At 45.6% G+C, this 20,375-nt stretch overlaps 1 protein-coding gene across 2 annotated transcripts; it reads right to left on the minus strand.

Moving 5' to 3' along the window:
* Positions 1-1,780: 1,780 nt before the first annotated feature.
* On the minus strand, positions 1,781-20,324 carry LOC140686462 (centrobin-like). Of its 2 annotated transcripts, XM_072940704.1 has the most exons (20): positions 19,280-20,324; positions 19,098-19,169; positions 18,216-18,300; positions 17,873-17,954; positions 17,234-17,390; positions 16,197-16,313; positions 15,860-15,976; positions 15,420-15,518; positions 14,099-14,335; positions 13,622-13,768; positions 7,610-7,743; positions 6,902-7,027; positions 6,540-6,702; positions 5,403-5,661; positions 4,084-4,238; positions 3,755-3,818; positions 3,408-3,578; positions 3,126-3,258; positions 2,565-2,637; positions 1,781-2,334 (listed from the first exon to the last, which is right to left on the minus strand). In XM_072940704.1, exons 1-20 carry the CDS (start codon positions 19,376-19,378, stop codon positions 2,209-2,211), a joined length of 2,616 nt encoding a protein of 871 aa, XP_072796805.1. In that variant the 5' UTR covers positions 19,379-20,324; the 3' UTR covers positions 1,781-2,208. The 2 variants fall into 2 exon arrangements, with proteins under 2 accessions (XP_072796805.1, XP_072796806.1); XM_072940705.1 differs by having other exon boundaries at positions 17,873-18,012; positions 19,098-20,323.
* Positions 20,325-20,375: the final 51 nt, after the last annotated feature.

Consider the following 20,375-nt stretch of genomic DNA (forward strand, 5'->3'; position numbering starts at 1 on the left):
CGTGGTGATCATCAGCGGAGCTCCCAGACCTTCTGGAGCCTAAGGATTGATCACTATTAACCATTCAGAGAATTGTGCACAGCTGACCACATATCCTGGGACACCCCTCCCTCACCTGGCCTTTAAAACTGCTTTGCTGAAACCCTCTGGGGAGTTGGGGGGCCAAACTTGGGCATGAGCCGACCACTGGGCCCTGCAATAAACCTTCCTCTGCTCCAAACTCTAGCATTTCGGTTTGTTGGGCCTCGCTGTGCAGGTGACACTTTTAAAGGCTGAATAATGTTCCATTGTGTGGCCAGACCACGATTTGTTTATCCATTCTGGAAGATGGGGTAATTCGAGCGGGTGTCCGGTAAGACCGCTCACCTTTGCCTGGTGCTTTGAGCAGGGTTCTCAGGCTCCCAGAAATGGGGAATCCCAAGGCCTGCCTCGCCCTATGGAGAAAGGGACTGCTGAGGACAGCTCTCTGTCCCAGAATTCAGCACCACCCTGCGGCCTCTAGAGCTGGCAGGCAGAGCCCCTTGGCACACCGTTGCAGGAGCTGGAGGAGAGAACCGTCACATGCCAGGTCTCGGGCAGGTCTCTGCAACAAGGGAGTAGGAAAGAATTCAAGACGAGCCATAGTAGGAGGGGTCCCTTTTCTCCACACCCTCTCCAGTATTTATGATCTGTGGACTTTTGAATGATGGTCCTTCTGACTGGTGTGAGGCGGTACCTGATTGTAGTTTTGATCTGCATTTCTCTGATAATTAGTGATATTGAGCATTTTTTCATGTGCCTATTGGTTATTCATATGTCTTCATTGGAGAATTGCTTGTTTAGGTCTTCTGCCCATTTCTGGACAAAAAAAAAGAGTGAGCCATAGTAAAGTGACAGCGAGTTTATTTAGAGAGATACACAGTCCACAGAGAGAATGCAGACCGTCTCAGAAAGTGAGTGCGCCCTGGAGTGTGGGGTTATTTATTTTTTTTTAATGGCGGGACAGGGTACAGAACGCAGGACCTCGTGCATGCTAAGCATGCGCTCTATCACTGAGTTAGACCCTCCCCTGCTAATGAGTCGGAGGAATATTCTAACTATTTGGGGAGAAGGGGGGGGGAATTTCCAGGAATTGGGCCCCGCCCACTTTCTGGCCTTTTACATCAGCCTGGGAACCGTCGTGGCGCCTGGCGGGTGTCACTTAGCGGCTGACGTAGTACAATGAGGTATAACGAGGCTCAAGGTGGACGGGGGTCGAGTCTTCCGCCATCTTGGGCGCAGGAGGGTCTGTCCACTTTCTGCCGTATCCTCAACAGCTGCATCATTCTTTTAATGGCTGTGCCCTGCCCCCTCCCTCCTGTGTCATTATCACTCATGTCCGCGCCAAGGGGGCACTGCGGGAGTGGCCACACTGAGCTAACCATGCCTACTAAGCCGAGCCAAGGCTGCCCCCTCAACACTCCAGGCTGCGCCCCCTCCCACACTCACTCTTGAAGAGAGGAGGCCTCACCCAGGGCTCCAGACTGCTCTTTCCTGTCACTCTTGCCTCCCTGGTGACATTGGTGCATGGTGTTGTCTGTGTACGCTAACTTCATCACCCTTTCCAGCGTATTGCCAATAAACAACTATTTAAGGGGGAAAAAAAATGAAATATTTTAAAAAGAGTGACAATTACAGCATAATATACAGGCTGGCTGGGGCAGAATCTGTCCATCAGAATCCTACTAATGCAATCTGGAAGAATTACCTGTTCCTTAAAAAAGAGAAAACTGTCTCCCCAACAATCAAATTTTTACTCAAATTCTTTATACAATAACTTACTCTTTTATTAAAAGTATTTTTCTGGTTATGAAGCCATACAGTCTTATTCTAGAAAAGTTGGAAAATACAGAAATGAATAAAGAAGGAAATAGGAATCACCCACAATTCCACTACGAGCCAGAGCCAGTCACGCTTCAACACCGAGCCTAGGCTCACTGAAACTTCTCAAACCCAGCCACGGACAGTTTTCCTTCAAAGCATTCATGTCTTTTCCCACAGAATATAAAACAGAAACAGATAAAAACATACCCAAATAGAATAGAATGAGTTTCTTCACAAAGTGGTTTCTTATAAAACCTCCATTTTCCAGATTTCTATGAGTCAGAGACTCTCATACAGACTATTGAGCATTTATTAAAATAATAATAAAAAGAAGAAGAGAACAAAGAAGAGGAGAAGGCAAGGGGCTTATCTCCAGATTCCCCCCCGACTCCGCGTGCTACCAGGGGCTGGGTGCCCACTTTTTTTCCGAGCTGGAGGCTTTTCAGTCTTAGGGGCTGTAGCGAGGCGGCGAGGGAGAGCCTGGGAAGGAATCTGAGAGTTGAGGGAAAAGAAGGAAAACTCAGCGTCGTGTCCTCTCAGTCCCCCACCATTGAGGAAAGGCGTTGTGCGTTGGGAGGGCCAGAATTGGCACAGGGCAAGGAACAAGCCACAGAAAATGGAACAGGGATGGAGGGTTCAGGCGATGGAGGAGTGTGCGAAGTGGAGGGACGAGTCAGTGAGAGCCCTTCCACCCCCCTCGCCCCTGCCCTACTTTCCCTCACCTCTTTCCGGGGGATCTCACCCAAGCGGGAGCCTGTGTTCCTTCTGGGGACATTATCCCCTCGGCTGTCAGTCCTGCCATGCAAATCAAGGGATGAGGATGGGGGAGCTGGTCCTCCCACTCTCCCCAACACTGGGTGGAAGAATTATTCCCCAGTTCTGTCTCTTAAGAATAAGAACAAACAAACAAGACAAACCCAGGGATCAAATACGAGGAGACATTAGTGGAATCAAATACTGACATACTAGATGGTCACAATCTAGGATTCTGAGTTCTGAGTCACAGAATAAAGAAGAAAAAATTAAGGCAGAAAGACATGAAGAAGAGATTTTTCTTTTAAGAAACAACAGAAAGGTAGATACAAAAGAGAGGTGGGAAGGAGTGAGAGAGGGAGGAAGAGGAGGAGCCACTGATCTGCCCTCACTTCTTCCCCAGAAAAGGACAAACGATGCTACTCAATGGACAACATGCACACTCCGCTCTTCCCTGCCTGACCCATCTGCCTGGCCACAATCCAGATTCCATCCACCTAATCTTTCCTCCCGTCCCTCCAGGCTGGTACCCGCTGTGTTCCAGCCTCTTCAGGTAGAGCAGCAGATCCTCCGCAGGCAGCGCCCCCCAGCCCCGAGCTTGGTAGAGTCGCAGCAGCTGAGACACCTCCATCAGCTGCCTTGAGGATGCGAGCCCATCTCCACCTGAGACACATCAGTAAAGGTCGTCATCCCAGGGCCTCTCCCCAGGCTGTGTCCCGTCTCTCCAAATCCCAGAGAGCCTTCAGTTGCAGGTACCAGCTCTACGCCTGAGACTTTCCCTTCTTATCTGCCAGTAAACTGTGACCTCTTACCTCTCTCTGGGGAGCCACTGCGGGGACCACCGCTCTGTGAATGGGCTGAGGGAAGCTCATGGACCCGGAAAAGACTGGACGCCATGGTTAAGGGCACGTTAGTTTTATAGACAGGAGGTTGGAGGCGTGGCACCTGAGGGGCTTCCTCCCAAGTTGGGACAGTCAGAGGACCTAGCACAAGGGAAGAGATTCAAGATCAGAAAATGGGGCAAACAGCCAAGGAAGTCCTGCCACCTTAGCCTTCATGAAGCTTTGTCTCCTTTGCCAGCTCCTACAACGCCATCCCTGATAACCAGCTCCCACCTTTTCCAGCCCCAGCCCCGACCTTCTTCAGAGCTGACACTCACCGGACTTGGTGGGCAGCAGGTCGGCAGAGGGGTTCTCGTTGCTTGGGGGTGCTGTCTCCAGCAGCTGGGGGGACAAGACAGTAAGGTTCCCTGAGGACTGATGAAGAAAGAGACCTCTGTGTCTTGGGAGAGTAAGAGCTCGGACTGGTCACCTAAGTTCCAGAAGGGACTGCCGTAGTAAGAATAAGATGGGCTGGGAGAGGCAGAAGCTAGTTGGAAGGTTTAGTCCTAAAAGGTGGACGAAGCCACAGTGCAGGACTCCCAGAGCAGAAAGAGGAAATGAGGAAGGGGTGGAGATAACCAGGTGGCACAGGTGGGCCCTCTTTTACCTGTTGCAAAAAATGCTTGAGGCCCTGAAGCTGGGAAGCGGGCGGCAGCCCTTGCTTTAGGAAGCCATCCCTGTCGGACCCAGGATCTTCCTCAGGGAATGGCCGTTCAGCCCTGTGATCGGGATGGAAGGTTCCGACTGCAGAGAAGGCCTCCGCTGTCAAGTGAAACAGGGGTGTGTGTTGTAGAGGGAAGGGGCCCCTCCACAAATCAACTCACCAAATGCCTGGAAGGAAGGAGCCTATTTAGTATAAGCAGAGTATCACAACTAGGAGATGATCAAAGTTGAAAACAGCTGGAGAGGGAAGGGTTGACGGCAACTGAAAGATGGCACAGCTGAATTCTGCGACAGAAGTGCAGTCAGGGGAAAGCTGTGGTGCTCAGACTCTGAGTAAATAAACGCCACCACAGCACAGAATGGTTTAAGATCAATATTGTTTCCTGTGCAGGACAGAAGAAACTTATACTTCTATTCTATATATAGTAATTAGTATCTGCGAATCTCGAACTCTCAGTTTATCCCTTCCCCACCCCCTTTCCCCTCCGGTAACCACATGAATATGAAAATAAATATATGTACGTGTATACATGACTGAAGCATGCTGCACATGAGAAATAGAACATTGTAAACTGACACTTTCTCAATTTAAATAAATAAGTAAATAAGTAAGTAAATAAATAAATAAATAAAATTAAAAGTAAAAATCAATAGACTTGTTCCGGATCCTTCACTGGATCACACGCTCATTCTTATTTTGACCTGGGTTGTCATATTTACACCACACAGAGCACCCCATCCACCTGTCACAGGGGTGGCCACCACTCAAGGTCAGCTGATCCAAGGGATGGTTACTAACCCATCAGATTGCCTCTCTTTAAACTGGACCTAAGAAACAGAGACACCAATGTCTCTGCAGGGTTGTCTGGAGTTTCGGCTGGAGTCAGAGTCACAGCTGCTCAAGCGAACCAAAGTTGTGAGAGCAAGAACCAGAGTGAGAGAGGGCTGGTCGACCAAGAGGAAGGAGCAGATGCCCGGATGGCAGAGTCTAGAGCCCACACAGGCCCAAAGAGAGGAGGAACAGCTGCCCCAGTTCCCGGCAGCATCCCTGATGCCAACCCCAGTTCTCATTAACCACAGATACATCACATTTCTCATTCCCTTTACTTGAACCAACTTGAGTGGATTTCTGCTCCTTGCAACTTATGGTCACTAGACATCTGGGAAACTAAATGCTCAAGTCTCGGACAGAAAGGAAGCTAGACAAGAGGGAGCAAATCAGTGTGTGCAAAGGGAACCCCAGTAACTTCCGTCCCCAGTCACCTGAGGATGAAGTGAGATCAGGCTTTGGCTCCAGGGGCTGGAAGGAATGCTGGCTCTGGAAAGTGGGGCCCAGCAAGAGGCTAAGATCTGGGGAGGGGCTGCAGAGAACAGGCGGCACTCCAGGCAGCTCTTCCCTTGCTTCCCGGCTCTGCTGCAACACTGGCTTTAGGGCCACAGCCACAGGGGGCACAGTCCACATCCTCCTCTCCCCCTTCTCCAGTTCCTGAGGCCCAGGGCTGGATAGGCTGACTGGAGGAACCTGGGCATGAGAGAGAGTGCATTTGAAGAGTCAAGACACGGTACAGACGCTTTAATAGGATTACAAATTAGCATAGTGTCCTTAAAAGGAGATCTGGGGACATTTATCAAATTTCTATCAAATATTAACATCCTTATTTTTCATCTTACAATTCCATTTCTAGAAATTTTATACATATACTTGTATGAAGACATATATTCATGATACCGCTTGCAGCACTGTTTGCAGAAGCAAAATATAGGAAGCAAATTTAATATCCACCAATAGGCACTTGGTTAAATAAAAAGTCATATAACCGTGAATGGAAGGCTACTGTTTGGGGGCAGGGGAGGCACTCAAGATACTAGGAACAGTGGCTGATTCGGGGCGGGGAGGGACTGGGAGAATGAGGTGCCAGCATAGTGTGGAGATCATTTTTCACTGTATGCATTTGTGAACAGTTTTTTTGAAACCATGTGCATATTATTACCTATTCCAAAAATTATTTTAGCTCATAATAAACATTTAATAATTAAAAGAAGGAAGTAGGTGATGCCAATATGAGGATTAAGGGTGAGAATCCCAACCAATTTCTGGCCCTGACCATCATAATTCATTCAGTTGCCCTTTGGCAAAACTAGCACCACATGTTACTCACCACCTCTTGGGCAGAGAGAAGGAAATTATGCCCAAGGCAGTGGAGCCAGTCTGAGTGAGCTATGGCCACGGCAAAAAGGTTTCTTTGGATGAAACAGTTATTCTTTGCAGAAGTCCATGGACATTTTTCCTGACGAAGGTCCCAGGAACTGAACTACAGGCTTCCCTTGGGAGGGAGCTCGATTTCCACAGAAAGGATCAAAACACAGCTCTGAGCAGCTTGGGTCAAGGGCGAGGCCTACCGTGGGGTTGGGCGGCAGGAGAGGGGAGCTGAGCAGCTGGTTTGCCTCCTCCCAGTGGGCCTGCAGCATGGCCTGGAGTCGCTCCACCAGCTCCACCCGCTGCTCCTCCAGCTGCTGGTTCCCACTCTGCAGTTCACGCACTCGCGCCTGCTCCCGGGCCAGTCTAAAGAGAAGCCAGAGGGGTGATGTGGGGCCTTGGAGAAAGCAGAGACTCGGACAACAGGAAGAGTCAGAAGGGAAGGTGACATGTGAAATTCTGAAAGGAGCTGGGCCCATGCAGAAAGGACAGGTCTCAGGGGAGGCAACTTGTCACCATTCCCACGGAGGCTGAGGCCTAACAGGGATGCTCCAGGGACCGGTACCTGAGCTCATAGTCCTGAGCCACCTGCTGCTGCCTTTCCTCTCGTTCTGCCATTTCCACCTTGAACTGAGCCAACTGGGTGGACAATTCCTGCTGGTGCTGTCCATTCAGCTCCTGCAGCTGCTTCCTGAGGGGACACAGGTGAGAAAGGAGGACTGAGTCTGGAGACAGGAGAAGTAATCAAACAAGGGAAAACCAGAATGTGTGCCTGTGAGAGTCAGCCAGCCAGCTGGCCAACCTGGGCCCGGCACAGGGGGGTTCAGGAAAGAGGTAAGGACAGCTGGTGTCTTAGGATGAGTTCCCCAGAGGCAGAGACTGAGGTGAGGATTTATGGGGAAATGATTCAATTAAGAAGCATTTCCAGAAAAAAACTGGTAGGGGAGTAGGCAGAGGAGGCTCAATCCCACAGGGTAATTCTGGAGATGCTGTAGGTCACAGCTTAGCATTGTGCCCACCAGGGGCTAGGGAGCTGGAAATTTATATTCCTGTACCCACCAGTTATTGGTTAAGTGCTGCTTCCCACGGGATGAAGACTGAAAATTCCCAAGCATGTCTGGCTCTCCCTGTGAACCCGAAGGCAGCTCTCTCACGGAGAGACTGACAGCACCGGTGTGTTGGAAAATGGCAAAGGGGTCTGAGAGGGTTTGGGCAGGGCACCAACACCCGCTGCTGCTGGGGGGAGAGGTGGCACCCCTCCAGCCCGGGGTACCTGTGATGCTCCCTCAGGGAGGCTGCTTGCCGCAGGCTGCTCTCCTGAGCCTGCGCCAGCCGCTCTGTCACTCGCTGCTCCAGCTGCACGGCCAACTCCGACTCCATTTGGATCCGCTGGCTTTCATACCGAGCCTGGGGGTAAGGGGAGGTGGGGTAATAGCTCAGTTCTGTTTGGCTTAGAAGAGGATGGAGGATACAAGGTAGACAAAAAACCCACATACCAACATTCCCTCATAAGCCTAAAGGATCAAGAACAAGAATTCGGCCACAAGGAGTGGAAGAGGTTTCCTTTCCTCATTAAGATGCTCACACCTTATATGTGTACAAAAGTAAAAATGACTTTGGACCAAAAAAATGTTTTTTTTTTTAACCAAAAGAAATGATAGGCAGAACAACCAAGTCTGTTACCACGTCTGAGATAACACATGCAGTATTTCTGGCGCAGCTCCTGAAACCCCCCCAGGACAGGGGTTCAATAAATGTCCACGTTCCTTCCTCCTAAAGCAGAATCGTTGTCTCTGTTTTCTCACCTCATATTCCTTCTTCAACTCACTGACATTTCCACTCACAACTAAGAACTTAATTTCTAAATCTCACAGTGGTTATTTCTCAGTCTTTTATCTTACGTGATTTCACTGCAACACCTGCCTTTTTCCTTCTAAAATCATTTTTCCCTTCACTCCCATGGGACCAGCAGCCCTGCATCTCATCCTGTCCGACTGTTCCTCAGTCTTGGCTGATTGCTTCTCCTCCAGCTGCCCATCAAAGCCAAATGATTCCTTGAGTTCTGGCCTCAGTTTTCTTTCTGACCATATCCTACCATTCTGCATCACTGATGCTTTTAGGCCATGTTTTTTTTTTGCTACCATATATACCTTAAAACCCTTTGTAAATCTCTCTCTTTAAACTGGACTTTCTTCTAAGCTTTAAGCCCATATACCCAGAAATCTACCGAATAGCTCAAATAAAACACATCTAAAAGTGAGCTCATTTGTTTTTCTACCCTAAAACCTTCTTTTGCTGTATTTCCTGCCTGAGTTAATGGCACCTCTCTCCACTGAAACACCCAAGCTATTTGAAAAAGGTGGAACGAGGAAAAAATAGTAAATCTAAAATATGACAAGAAAGAAGAAAATAAACACTGAATAGGCAAGACAAAATAAGATAGAAAGTTAAGACATAGATTCAGCTATGAATAAATTAAATTAATGTTCCAGCTAAAAGGCAAATATATAATGGTTGGAGTAAAAAGGTTAGAAAAATATTTGTCAGGGAAACTCTATCTAAAAAAATGCTTGATTGAAACATGCTGTACACTAGAAATTGACTCAACACTGTAAACTGACTATACTTCACTAAAAAAAGAATGCAAAATAAAGACTAATATAGATCTAGCAATATAGGCAAAAATAGACTCTAAGGCAAAAAGCCTTATAAGAGATAAAGAGAGTAATCACAAGGATAAGACATTCAGTTTACCAGGAAAGGTACAGCAATTTTTTAAATTATATGCATCTAATAACCTCAAAATGTATAAAGCAAAATCTGACAGACTACAAGAGAAACAGACAAATCCATACTCAGTGAGATTTTAACAGAAGAAAATAAAAAAGAACATAATGATTTAAACAGCATAGTTAACAAACTAGACACAAAAAGAAATACTCAAACAAAATTGCACCAAGCCACTATAAAACATGTATTTTCAAGCACACATGAAATGTTTAGAAAACCTGACCATATATTAAGGCATAAGTCTGAATAATTTTCAAAAAATTTGAATAATAAAAATAGCATATTCTCTCACAATGTCCACAAGAAACTCTCAAATGATGGGGATGGGACAAGAAGAAAGAGAAAAGGGAGTGGTGGGGAAAGAGAGAGATAGAGAGGTGCAGAGAGACAACAGACAATGCAGCAAAAATGTCAACTGGTGAATCTTAGTGTATTCATTATACTTACTATTCAAGCAACATTTCTTTAAGTAGAAATATTTCAAAACAAAAAGGTGGGTGGAATACATATACATAAGTAATTTTTAAAAAAGACCCTGCTCTCTAATCACAAACAGATAAGCTATAAATCAATAATAAAAAACACCCTATAGTTTGGAAATAACCCAGGAGATCAAAGAGTAATTATATAAAAAGACAGTATTATTCAGAACCAAACAATAAAGAAACTATCACACAGGATAAGTTACAGGATCAGTACTTACGGAGAAATTTAGAAGAGAAGGCTGAGAAAATGAACAAGTAAGCATTCATGTTAAGAAGATTTTTTTAAAGAACAGCAGAATAAAGCAACATAAGGAAGGAAATAAAGTACAGGAAGGAAAAAAATAGAAATTAAAAAAGATCAACAAAGCCAAAAGTTAATTCTCTGGAAAATATATTCAATTAAACCACAAGTAAGACGGTTTTAAAAAAAGAGGATGAGAGGATGACACAAATGAATAATATCCAGAATGAAAAAGTAGAAAAAATGCCATGGACATTAAAAGGTTAAAATTATGAACAACTTTAAGTCAACAGATTACAAAATATAGACTAAATATATATATAGAGAGAGCACCAAAAAAATTCAAGAATAAATAGAAAGCCTAAATATTTCTATAAATATTAAAGAAACAAAGTCAGTAATCAAATATCAAGTATTCAAGAAATACATTAAATCTAACCTTACAAACTATTTTGAAGTATAAGAAGAGGGGGATTAGATCATGTTTCTAGTACTGGCAGATTAAGTTATCTAATGCTGAACAAAAACAAACAAACTGAATAAAATACTAAAAAAATATCTATATCTATATCTATATCTATATCTATATCTATATCTGTACCTTCCTAAAAAGCATCAAAGAGGTAACGAAATAGTACGGAATTACTAGGCCAAAGTAAAGGAAAAATGGGAGCCTGGCCAGCTTAGCAAGTGTGGTAGGTAGCCATTTTTACCTTGGGGTTATCTGCCCTATCCTAGGAAATTGAAACCTTTGTTTTGACTGCCTTTCAAAAGCAAATGAACAGAAATCAAAGGCCAAGGCCCACTTCAGTTACAGAGTCTAACTGGAGATACTCCCCACAAAAAAAACTGAGATTTCAATGAGCTTCACCCTCAGGGTGAAGGTGAACCTGAGTGGAAGAGTCTACATAAAATTAAAGCTCAGTTAGAGTCACCCAGGAATCCCAACCTGGAAAGTTTGGTTTAAATTGATCCTGGACTTACAGTGTCTTTCAGGGCTTGGTAGAAGCAAATGCAAATTTTCTCTGGAGCAAAATACTTTCATTATAGGCCTCAAATTATGACTATGATTTTTCAAATACAAGGTCCAGCACACAGTAAAAAATTAACAGGGCCTAAAGAAACTAAACTCCATGGGAACCAGCAAAAACAAGGGACAGTAGAAAAGGATCCTCAAACACTTCGGAAATTGGAATTATCATCTATAGATAATAAAACAGTTTAAAGTAATCAAAGGCAAACTTGAAAATATCAAGAACAAGAAACTATGAAAAATAAAGATTTGAAAATAAAAATAATAGTTGTAAAATAAAAAATATAATACATGAAAATTTAAACTCAATGAGTGGATAGAACAGTAGACTAGACAAAGTTGACAGAGAATTAGTGAACTGGAAGACAAGAAATTATCCAGAGTGAACATGAAAATACAAAAGATGGAAAATACAAAACAGAGGATGAGCAACATAGATACAGGGAAAGGGGCTCAAATATACTCAATCAGATTCCAGAAAGAGATGGCAGAGATAATGGAGGAGAAATGATATGCAGACATAATGACAGAATTTTCCAGAATCGAAGAAAGACAACTTCCACTTAGGCAAGAAGACTAAAGAATCCCCAAAAGAATTTCTTTTCTTTTCTTTTTTTTTTTAAAAATACATGAACCACACCCCAGTAAACCTGATAAAAAACTACAAAGAGAAAGTTTCAAAAGCAAGAGTGGTCAACTGAGAGCTGACTTCTCAACAGCAATAATGGAAGCCAGAATGATGTTCTCAGTATGTTGAAATAACTGCCAGCCTAGAATTTCACACCCAGGAACTATTTCAAAAATGAATGTGAAATAAAGACATTTTCAAAAGCGAATTAATAAATGAATAGATGAATGAATGAAGAAAGAAAGATGGATTTTGCCACCAAGTAGAACATGCCAGACAGAAGGTCTGAGTTCAAAGAAGGGAAGAAAAGCAAAGAAAGTAGTAAATTATGTGGATACCTCTAAATGAATACTGACTTTATAAAACAAATTAATAATGTCTCATGGTGGTTTTTTACTTTTAAAAAATAGAATTAAAAAAAAAGAGTGATCATAAAAGAAAAAAAGAGTAATGTCACACAGAGTAGGAAACATCAGGGGTCAGTCCTTATACCAAAACAACCATTAAGCTCAGAAAAAACTGTCAAAATCAACTATTTGGGAATTCTGAAACCTGATCAGATGCCTGAAGCAACCAGGAGGGTGCTTGTTGAAGGAAGAGGCTGCTGAACTTTGGTAAGAGAGCTGCGTGTGTGAACCAGCTACCATCCCCTATCCCTAGCCCCATGTTACTAGAGTGGCTGCCTGAAGCAAGGGCAGTAAGGACCTTATCCTCCAAAAATGTGGGACTGCAAGTCTTGGTCAGTCTGGCAGTTCCCTGAGGAACCAGAGAGGACAACTGCTTTTGCTTTGAGCTCCTTGGGCTACAGAGACTTCTCTGGTTCAATTCATCAGAAGATTTAAAGAGACATATATACTCTTTTTAAAAAATTTTTGGGGCAAGGGGAAGGGGAACCCAGACATTTAAGAAAATCTGTTAGGTCACAGGATAATCACAGAGACAATGGAACAGAAATGTCAATTACCACACACAACAAGAAATACTATTTGCAAAAACCATTTGGAAAAGTCACTATACAAACAGATGGCTGTGGCCATCAAAAGAAATCCCTGAGGAGGGAAAGAATATGATTTCCAGAGTTACTACAGTACTCAAAATATCCAGATTTCAACAAAAAATTATAAAACATGCAAAGAAATAGGAAAATATGCCTCATTCAAGGAAAAAAGAGACTCTAACAGGAACTCTCCCTATAGAAGCCCAGACATTGGGATTACTAGTCAAAGACATTAAGTCAAGAGTCTTAACTATGGACACTATATGGACAACAAACTAAGGGAAATCAGACCAATGTAAGAACAAATAGGAGGTGTCAATAAAGAGATAGAAATTATAAAAAGGAACCAAATAGAAATTCTAGAGCTGAAAAATACAATTGACGATATAAAAAATTCACTACATAGTACTATATACCTACTAGAAAAGCCAAAATCCAGAACACTGACACGCCAAATGTTGGTGAGAATGTGGAACAACAGGAATTCTCATTCATAGGTGTTGGAAATACAAAACGGTACAGTCACTTTGGAAGACACTATGGTGATTTCTTACAAAACTAAACATATCCTTACCACATATCCAGCAACCACAACTACTAGACAGACTTCCCAGCTAGCTGGTAAGCTCCCTGTTGGCCAGGACTGTTCCCAGCTCCTAACTCAGAGCTTAACATAGACGGGCCTTCAACAGGCTTACTGAATGCACGCGTTCACACACACAGCTAGCGCCGGTTCAGGGGACACAGCAGCTTATAAATTGCTACTGAATTGTTTACTAACGTCTTTGCCCTTGGCCCTCCGTGATAAATGAGTCTCCACGTGGTCAGTCCTCCAATTCAATGGGCGAGGTGAAAAGTAAAGAGTGTGTTTTTTCAAACACTGGCCTCACTAACTCAGAAATTGGGTATCTCCTTAAGTCAATCATTAATAAGGAAAAAAAGTCTCTTAAAACTCATTAATTTGCCCTTTACACACAAAAAAACAGAGGTCCATAAAGGTCAAAATTCTAGTTAGAAATGGGAGTGTCTGCCATGACTCCTTAAAGTCCCTCTGCCTCAGACCCACTTCTCCTCACCAGGAACGCTCCTCAGGAGCCCTCTGCCTCCTGACCTGCACCAGGCTCATCTCCAGCTGCAGGGCATCTCTCTCTCTGCGAGCTGTATCCAGGTCTCCTTCCAACCGCCGCACCTCAGACTGCACCAAGGCCAGCTGCTGCTGCGCCTCTCGGGCTGCCTGCGACTCCCTCTGGGTGTTCTCCTAAGAAAGGGAAATCAAACTGAAGTTCGTACCTCATTTCCTGTCTCCTGGTTACCTCAATTCCCTGATTCATCCTTCCAAACCCTAAAACCCAAGCCTCCTCTCTCTTCACATTTGACCTATTTCCTGATATCTCTGTTTAATCTCACCCTTCGTCCTCCCATGCATTTGATGCCCCAGCCCTTCCTGCAGGCCCTATACTCTCAATCTTCTCTCCCACATACAGTTCTTCCCTCTCCATCCCAGTCCCTGTGCCACATATTCTGACATCCACCTCATTCAATTATTTTGTCCCTAACCTGTTCCCCATTCTCCAACTGCCGCTTTTACCTTCTCCCTTTCCAGCTGAGCCTGGCTCTCCTCCTGTAGTGCCTGGTAGCGTCCCTTAAGCTGATGCTCTTGCTGGGCCCGGGTCTGCCGCTCTTCTTCTAGGGCCACCTGAAGGGTCTCCAACTGTCGACGCTCACTGAGTTGCCCAGCCCGAGCCTCATCCCGTTCGTCCTGCAGGGCCCGGCACCGCTGCTGTTCTAGCTCCAAGCTCAGGGTTAGCGCTTGCCTTTCCTCTTCCTATAGCCCCATGAGGAAACCAAGATCCTTAGCATGTCCTCAAGAGACCAGCAATCTGCCCCTCACTCCCACACAATGTGACCACTGAGAATTATATCCATTAAAATGCAACACTTAACAAGCCTGCAGGATTATAATGTAGTAAATAAGAGCTTCTGTTCCAGAATTAGGTAGATCTGGGGTCAAATCTCAGATGAATCCCAACTCTGCATTTACTATGTGTTCTCAGGCAGACATCCTAATCTGTAAAGTGGGCATAACAGTACAGTCTACTGTGTAAGGATTAAAGTTAAAAGCATATGAAATTGACGCAATATTGTGCTTCAATGAAACAAAAGATTTATAAAGCATATGTAAAGCATGTAGCACAGTGTCTGGCATGTATGTAGTAAACACTCAACATACAACAGCGATCACCATCATCATCAAAAGAAATTCCAGAAAGACTACAAAATCCAGCCTACACCTATGCATTAGCCAATCGGCAGCCATCATCAGCACTCTTTTTTTGTTTTGTTCTGTTTTATTTTATTTTGTTTTATGAGGGAGAGGTAATTAGGTCATCAGCATTCTTGGATGTAGCCTGTTAAGAATACAAGTAACAGCATGCATGTAGCAAGCATGTGTCATGCATGCAAGAAATTCGAAACCTGGCTACTAATTCATAGGGGTAATCATCTCATCCTTTCAGCAATTAGAAACTTGCTCATCCCATACCGTTTTTGGCTATGCCCTAGACCAGAGTTCCCAAACCTAGCTGAACAAAATCACCTAGAAAATTCCTGAAAATACTTAGGTTCCCCAACCTCCTATATATCAAAACCTCTGGGAAAAGGTCCCAGAAATCTATATTTTACAATAGTTCCACAGATAATTTTAGTGCAGGTACAATTTGCAGAGTCTTTCAAACTTACTTTGAAAGAGCTCACTTTCTATAGTGTATCTAGCAGAACTAGCAGAATTAGACGCACACTTTGCCCTGGTGCATCTCAAATTATGAACTCCCACAATCCACCAAAACCCCATATCCCTCTTGAAGTAATTAACAGCCTCTACTGGAATTAACCCTGCCCAGCGTTCTCACCAGGGTCTCTCTTTCCCGTTGCTGCAGTCTGGCACTTTCCTGCTCACGATTCAGGGCCTCCACGGCCTCAGAAAGGCTTTGTTCCAGGCGGGTTACTGTCTTTCGGGGAGAGAGGAATGCAGGACAGAGGAACTGAGGGGAATCCCTGTACATTATATTTCAAAAATAATTAACAACGTAAACTTTAAAGGCAAGAATTAACTAAACGACTTGCAGGCCAAAGAGAAGACCATGTGGTGTGAGGAAAACTGGGAAGATGATCAATGATGCAAGTTTCACAGCAGAAACAGTGAAGGGAGAAGAAATGGGAGAACTGTCAGGCCCGCTACTGCAAGACTGAGGTCAATCTGTTGGGAACCCTGATCCCAGAGCCATTTCTACCCTCTTCCACCCAGCCATCAGTGACTAGGTTCTAATGCCGCGTGATCCAGGTTGCCCACCTCCTGCTGCTTGCTTCTAGTGAGTTCAGCGGCCTGGCGTTCCTCCTGGAGTCCCTGAAGCACCTCTGTCCGCTCAGCTTCATGCCGGTTCCAGCCCTCTACCACGCGGGCCAGGGTCTCAGGAGAGGAAAGTCAGACAGAATTTCAAATAATTTTTTTGCCCTCTTGCTGCCCACAGGAGCAGGGTCAACAGCCACCTTCTCCCAGTAGTCAGCAAACCCACCCCATACCCAGCTCCTAAAGTGAACAAAGAAACACTGGGTGGACTCCTCCTATTCACTATTGACTGGTGCCCCACCCCATGGAAAGACCCACCCACCTTCCGCTACCCTGGCACCTTGTCCAGCTGTTCAATCATGATATCTTTCTTGCGGTCGGCAGTCACAGCCACGGCTAACTGTTGCTGAAGCTCTAGCACTCGGGTCTGCAGGCTCTGAATGTGGCGCTCACAATGCTGAAAAGAAGGGTGGGGAGTCTAGGTGTTACTATCCTTAGTCTGACCAAAGCACCAAACTTTCCAGCATCTCTATGGGGAAATGGGCTGGAGACAGGGAGCCTGGGTCCCAAGAACAGAATAGGTTTGGAGCAGGAGAATCAGGAATTCTAGAGCAGGAACCTTGAGGCCTGAGACCTCCAACATCTTCTTCAGCCACCTCACGAAGCAGGGGCTTCGCTTCCAGGCTCTTCCCTTTCCCAAATCTCCTGAGAAAAATTTCCAGGAACCTTTTGGCAGGGCTGCAGCAGCCCACGCTGCAGAGTGGGAAGTTATTCCTGCCTTAATAAGCTTATTGGGCACAATGATTCAACAGAACAAGGAGAAAGGGGAGAACCTTTCATTCATGCCCTGGCAGTTTAAAATAGAGGAAGAAAGGGTTTCAAAAATGACAGCACAGCCAATGATTTCAACTTTTCCTCTGTGTCGTCCCTCTCTCTGTCCCTTTCAGACAGGCTGGGGGTCAGAGAGATAAAGCTCATTATTTCACCGATAGCTATAAAAGCTTTGCACAAGCCAACAAAGTTGGTTGTTCATTCACCAAACATGTATGGAGTACTTCTATGTGTTAGGTATAGTCTAGACTTTAGGAGGACAGTGCTGAACAAGATTCGATATGACCCGCATGGAGCTTAGATTTTAGAGGGGAGAAACAAACAAGATCTATCAGACTTTCATAAACTATATGAAGGGAATAACAGAATGATCTGAATGAATACGTGGAGGGGAGGTGTACCATTCTAGACAGGATGGTCAAAGAAGGCCTCCCTGAAGAGCCAAGAGCCATGTGTGCAAAGTCCCAGCTGGTAGGCTCTTAACTACCAGCACTCGGCCCTATTTCTAATCTTTGCTGCTTTCAGAAGGAAGGCTTTATATCTCACCTTGCGACCAGTATGCTCTGAATCCAGTGCCTCTCTCAGCCCCTGAAAATCCGGGGGATTGAGTGGGGGCCCTGGCCGAAGGCTGGCATAGCGGGGAAACAGATCCTCCAGCGCTTGGGCTGAGCTAGATGGAGACAAGTCTTGCAGCGGCCGGGTGCTGAGCAAATCAGGTAGAAAATATTAGATTTGGGAAAGCTTTTGAGATCCACTAGTCCGACTGTGACGTTTTACAAATGAGGAAACTGAAACTCAGGGCAAGAGACTTGCCGAAAGTCAAAAGCTCAGAGATAAGTGACAGGGCCACAGACAGCACACAGGTTCTGTGATTCGCCCTATAGTGCTCCCTCCTCCGTCTCATACTGCCTTAAGTACAAGTCTCAGCAGAAACAAGCTAACTCCTCTGGAGGAGGAAGGACTAGAAGCTGCGAGAAAGCCAGGTACTAGGCAGAAGATACCCATTTACCTGAAGGAGTAAAGTGGATAGAACAGAGGAGAGAAAGGATGAAAACTGAAAGCTAAGTGACAAGCATCTTAAGTCCCTAAGAGCTACAAAAGCAGTAAAGGGAGACTAATGGATAGAACACTTGGCCTTCCAGGAAAGAAAGTGAACCAGCCAGAAGAACCCCAAGGAGAACTCACTTAAGCAAGGTGGCTGTACAGTCACTGTCAAAGGAATCCTCTTCCCGTCTCTCCGAGTCAGCGCTTGGAGTAGGGGCATCCCCTGCAGGCAGCCAGAGGGATCCACAGGCAGGGTCAGGTAAGGATGGGAACAGGGACCACTTGAAGGAGAAGAGAGGAGAGGTCCTTCCTTTCCCCTTTACCCTCTCCTCCCACCCCTCTCCCAAAGAACTGGGGCCTTTCCTCCTGAAGTCTCTTTTCTCAGAGGTCTAGGTCCCCAGCTCACACATACTCCACTTCCTTTCTCTACTTTTTCTCATCCCTTAAATCTAGATTCTCCTCTATAGGCAAGGGGTTTACTCACGATAGGCCACATCACGTGAGGTTTGGAGCATGCTCTGGAGTTGACCCCGAACACTTTCCATCTCAAAGATATGCTTGGAACCATCCTAGAAAAGAGCCATGTGGAAATCAGATGCAATAATCCACATTTTACCTACTGCCAGGGTAGATGGCATCCAGTAACCTCTAAAGCCCAATAATTTTTACTGTAGCACCTGGGAAAGCAAGAAAAAAACAGAACTGACCCAATAAGAAACTCAAATGTTCACAGAAGCCAGACAAGTAACGTAAATGAATTAACTGGCCACCTTAAGACAAGAATAGTGAGGATTCCTGCCAGCTAGACAGCAAGTCCCTTTCCCCTATCTAAAGACTCTGCAGTCCATGGCTATCAGTTTTTCAAACTCTGGGAGGCTTAACTAGTCTGCAATTTGGTTATGACACCTGTTCTGTCCAACACTACCTTCTCTGTAACACGTATAATTGATTAAACTATGTTTTAATGACTTACATGCCAAATTTTGAGCTATACAATCAAAATAGTTTTGAGCTGGAAGGATCTTAGCCTATGTTGCTGCTATCCTTAAGTCCCTAGCTGCCTCCTGGGATGAAGAAACCTTATCCTCACTCCCAGCATCCATGTCCCAATCAAAGCACAGCAACCCATCCCACAGATGTCTCTGGCAAACAAACAATATTAGGAAGTTTCACAATTTTCCAAATTATGGTGGCCCAGGCCACTCTCCCCCTCAAAAACATTTGCTCCCAGGCACAAGCATGGCTGACTATGTAGTTAAAAGGAAATTGGAATCCAAAAATAGAAGTTCAAGCCTCAGTAAAGCTAATTTTTTTAACCATCCCCAATCCCAAGACCCCAGAGGTCCCCAAGACACATCTCCCTCACCTTTTTCTTCAAGTTGTTCTCCAGTCCAGCCGACAAGCTGCAACTCAGCTCTTGTGCCAAGCCATCTAACACCTCGTGAGGAGGTGGGGAGGTGGGGAGGTGGAGGGTAAATACAGCTGGGCTCAGGCTGTGGTCTCCGCCTGACGACTGAGGTGCAAAGAAGCATAGAGCTGGGAGGTTACCTCAGAGGACACTTGGTTCAGCCCAGGGGCTTCTGATGAATCACTCAGGAGATCCTTGGCCCTGAGAGGTGAGCTGGGGCTGGTAGCTGATGTTGCCATGAGTACAGGGAAGAGACAACTGCAGACAGCAAAGCTGGGAACTCCTGGTTCTGCTTTAGGAGAGCCCAGGGGAAAAGAAGGAAGATTTGGGAGAAAGGAGGAAGACTACAAGTGAAGGATCCTTGTTGAATGAAGGTACAGAGGCTTTCTGGTTAAAGGAAAGGTTTCCAAATTTCCCAGAAGCCATGGGAGAGGGCAAAGGATTTTCTTTCCGTAGCTCCTGGGAATGGTGGGAAAGAAGGGTGCAGCAAGGAAGGGGTGGGGACAGAAGACCTACTGCGGGGCAACAGCACCACTGCAGTTCCTCTAGAGTGCCCATAGCTGCAGATCAACCTCTGGCACAGGCTATCACTGGTCAACCGAGCTCTTAAGTTCTCACACCCAGACTGTGCAAAGTGAAACAGACTCAGACTCAACAGGGGCCTAATTTTCGTCCAGCTGGCTTATCGGCCCTTTACTGGGCTCACGCTCCCCACCTCCCCACAACCCTCCGTCCAGGGCACCCCTTCTACCCAGGGTCAACCCTCTCATACATCCCTTCCGATCCCTCCTGGCAAGAAAGCCATAGCAAGGCTCCCCAGAATCCCTCCCACCCTACTACCCGCAAGAATCTCTGTGAACACTCAATCACGCCCTCAGACGTCCGTAAAATGTACAGGGCCTGAAGCCTAGCCTGAGATCCTCTACCCCGACCACACCGTTCCGACTACTCGCCACACTTCCAGTCCTCAGCCCTGCAATTTGCCAAGGTGGGAACGAGGGATTGCCCTCTTCCTCTAAACTCCGGTCCAGGAAGACCAAGACACCCCCTTTCTCGCGCCCTTCCCTGCACTCAAAACCATTGGCAGCCTCCCGCCCACCGTCCGTAACCCCGCCTCGCTCGCCTTGATGACGTCACCTGCACAGGAAAACTCTCCGCGGCTCTCAACTTCTGGAGCCCGAGCCTAAACACGCACGCGCAGATCCGGAGGCCACGATTGGCTGAGGGAGACATAGG

The sequence above is a fragment of the Vicugna pacos genome, chromosome 16 (genome assembly GCF_048564905.1).
Source record: "Vicugna pacos chromosome 16, VicPac4, whole genome shotgun sequence".
NCBI lineage: Eukaryota > Metazoa > Chordata > Mammalia > Artiodactyla > Camelidae > Vicugna > Vicugna pacos.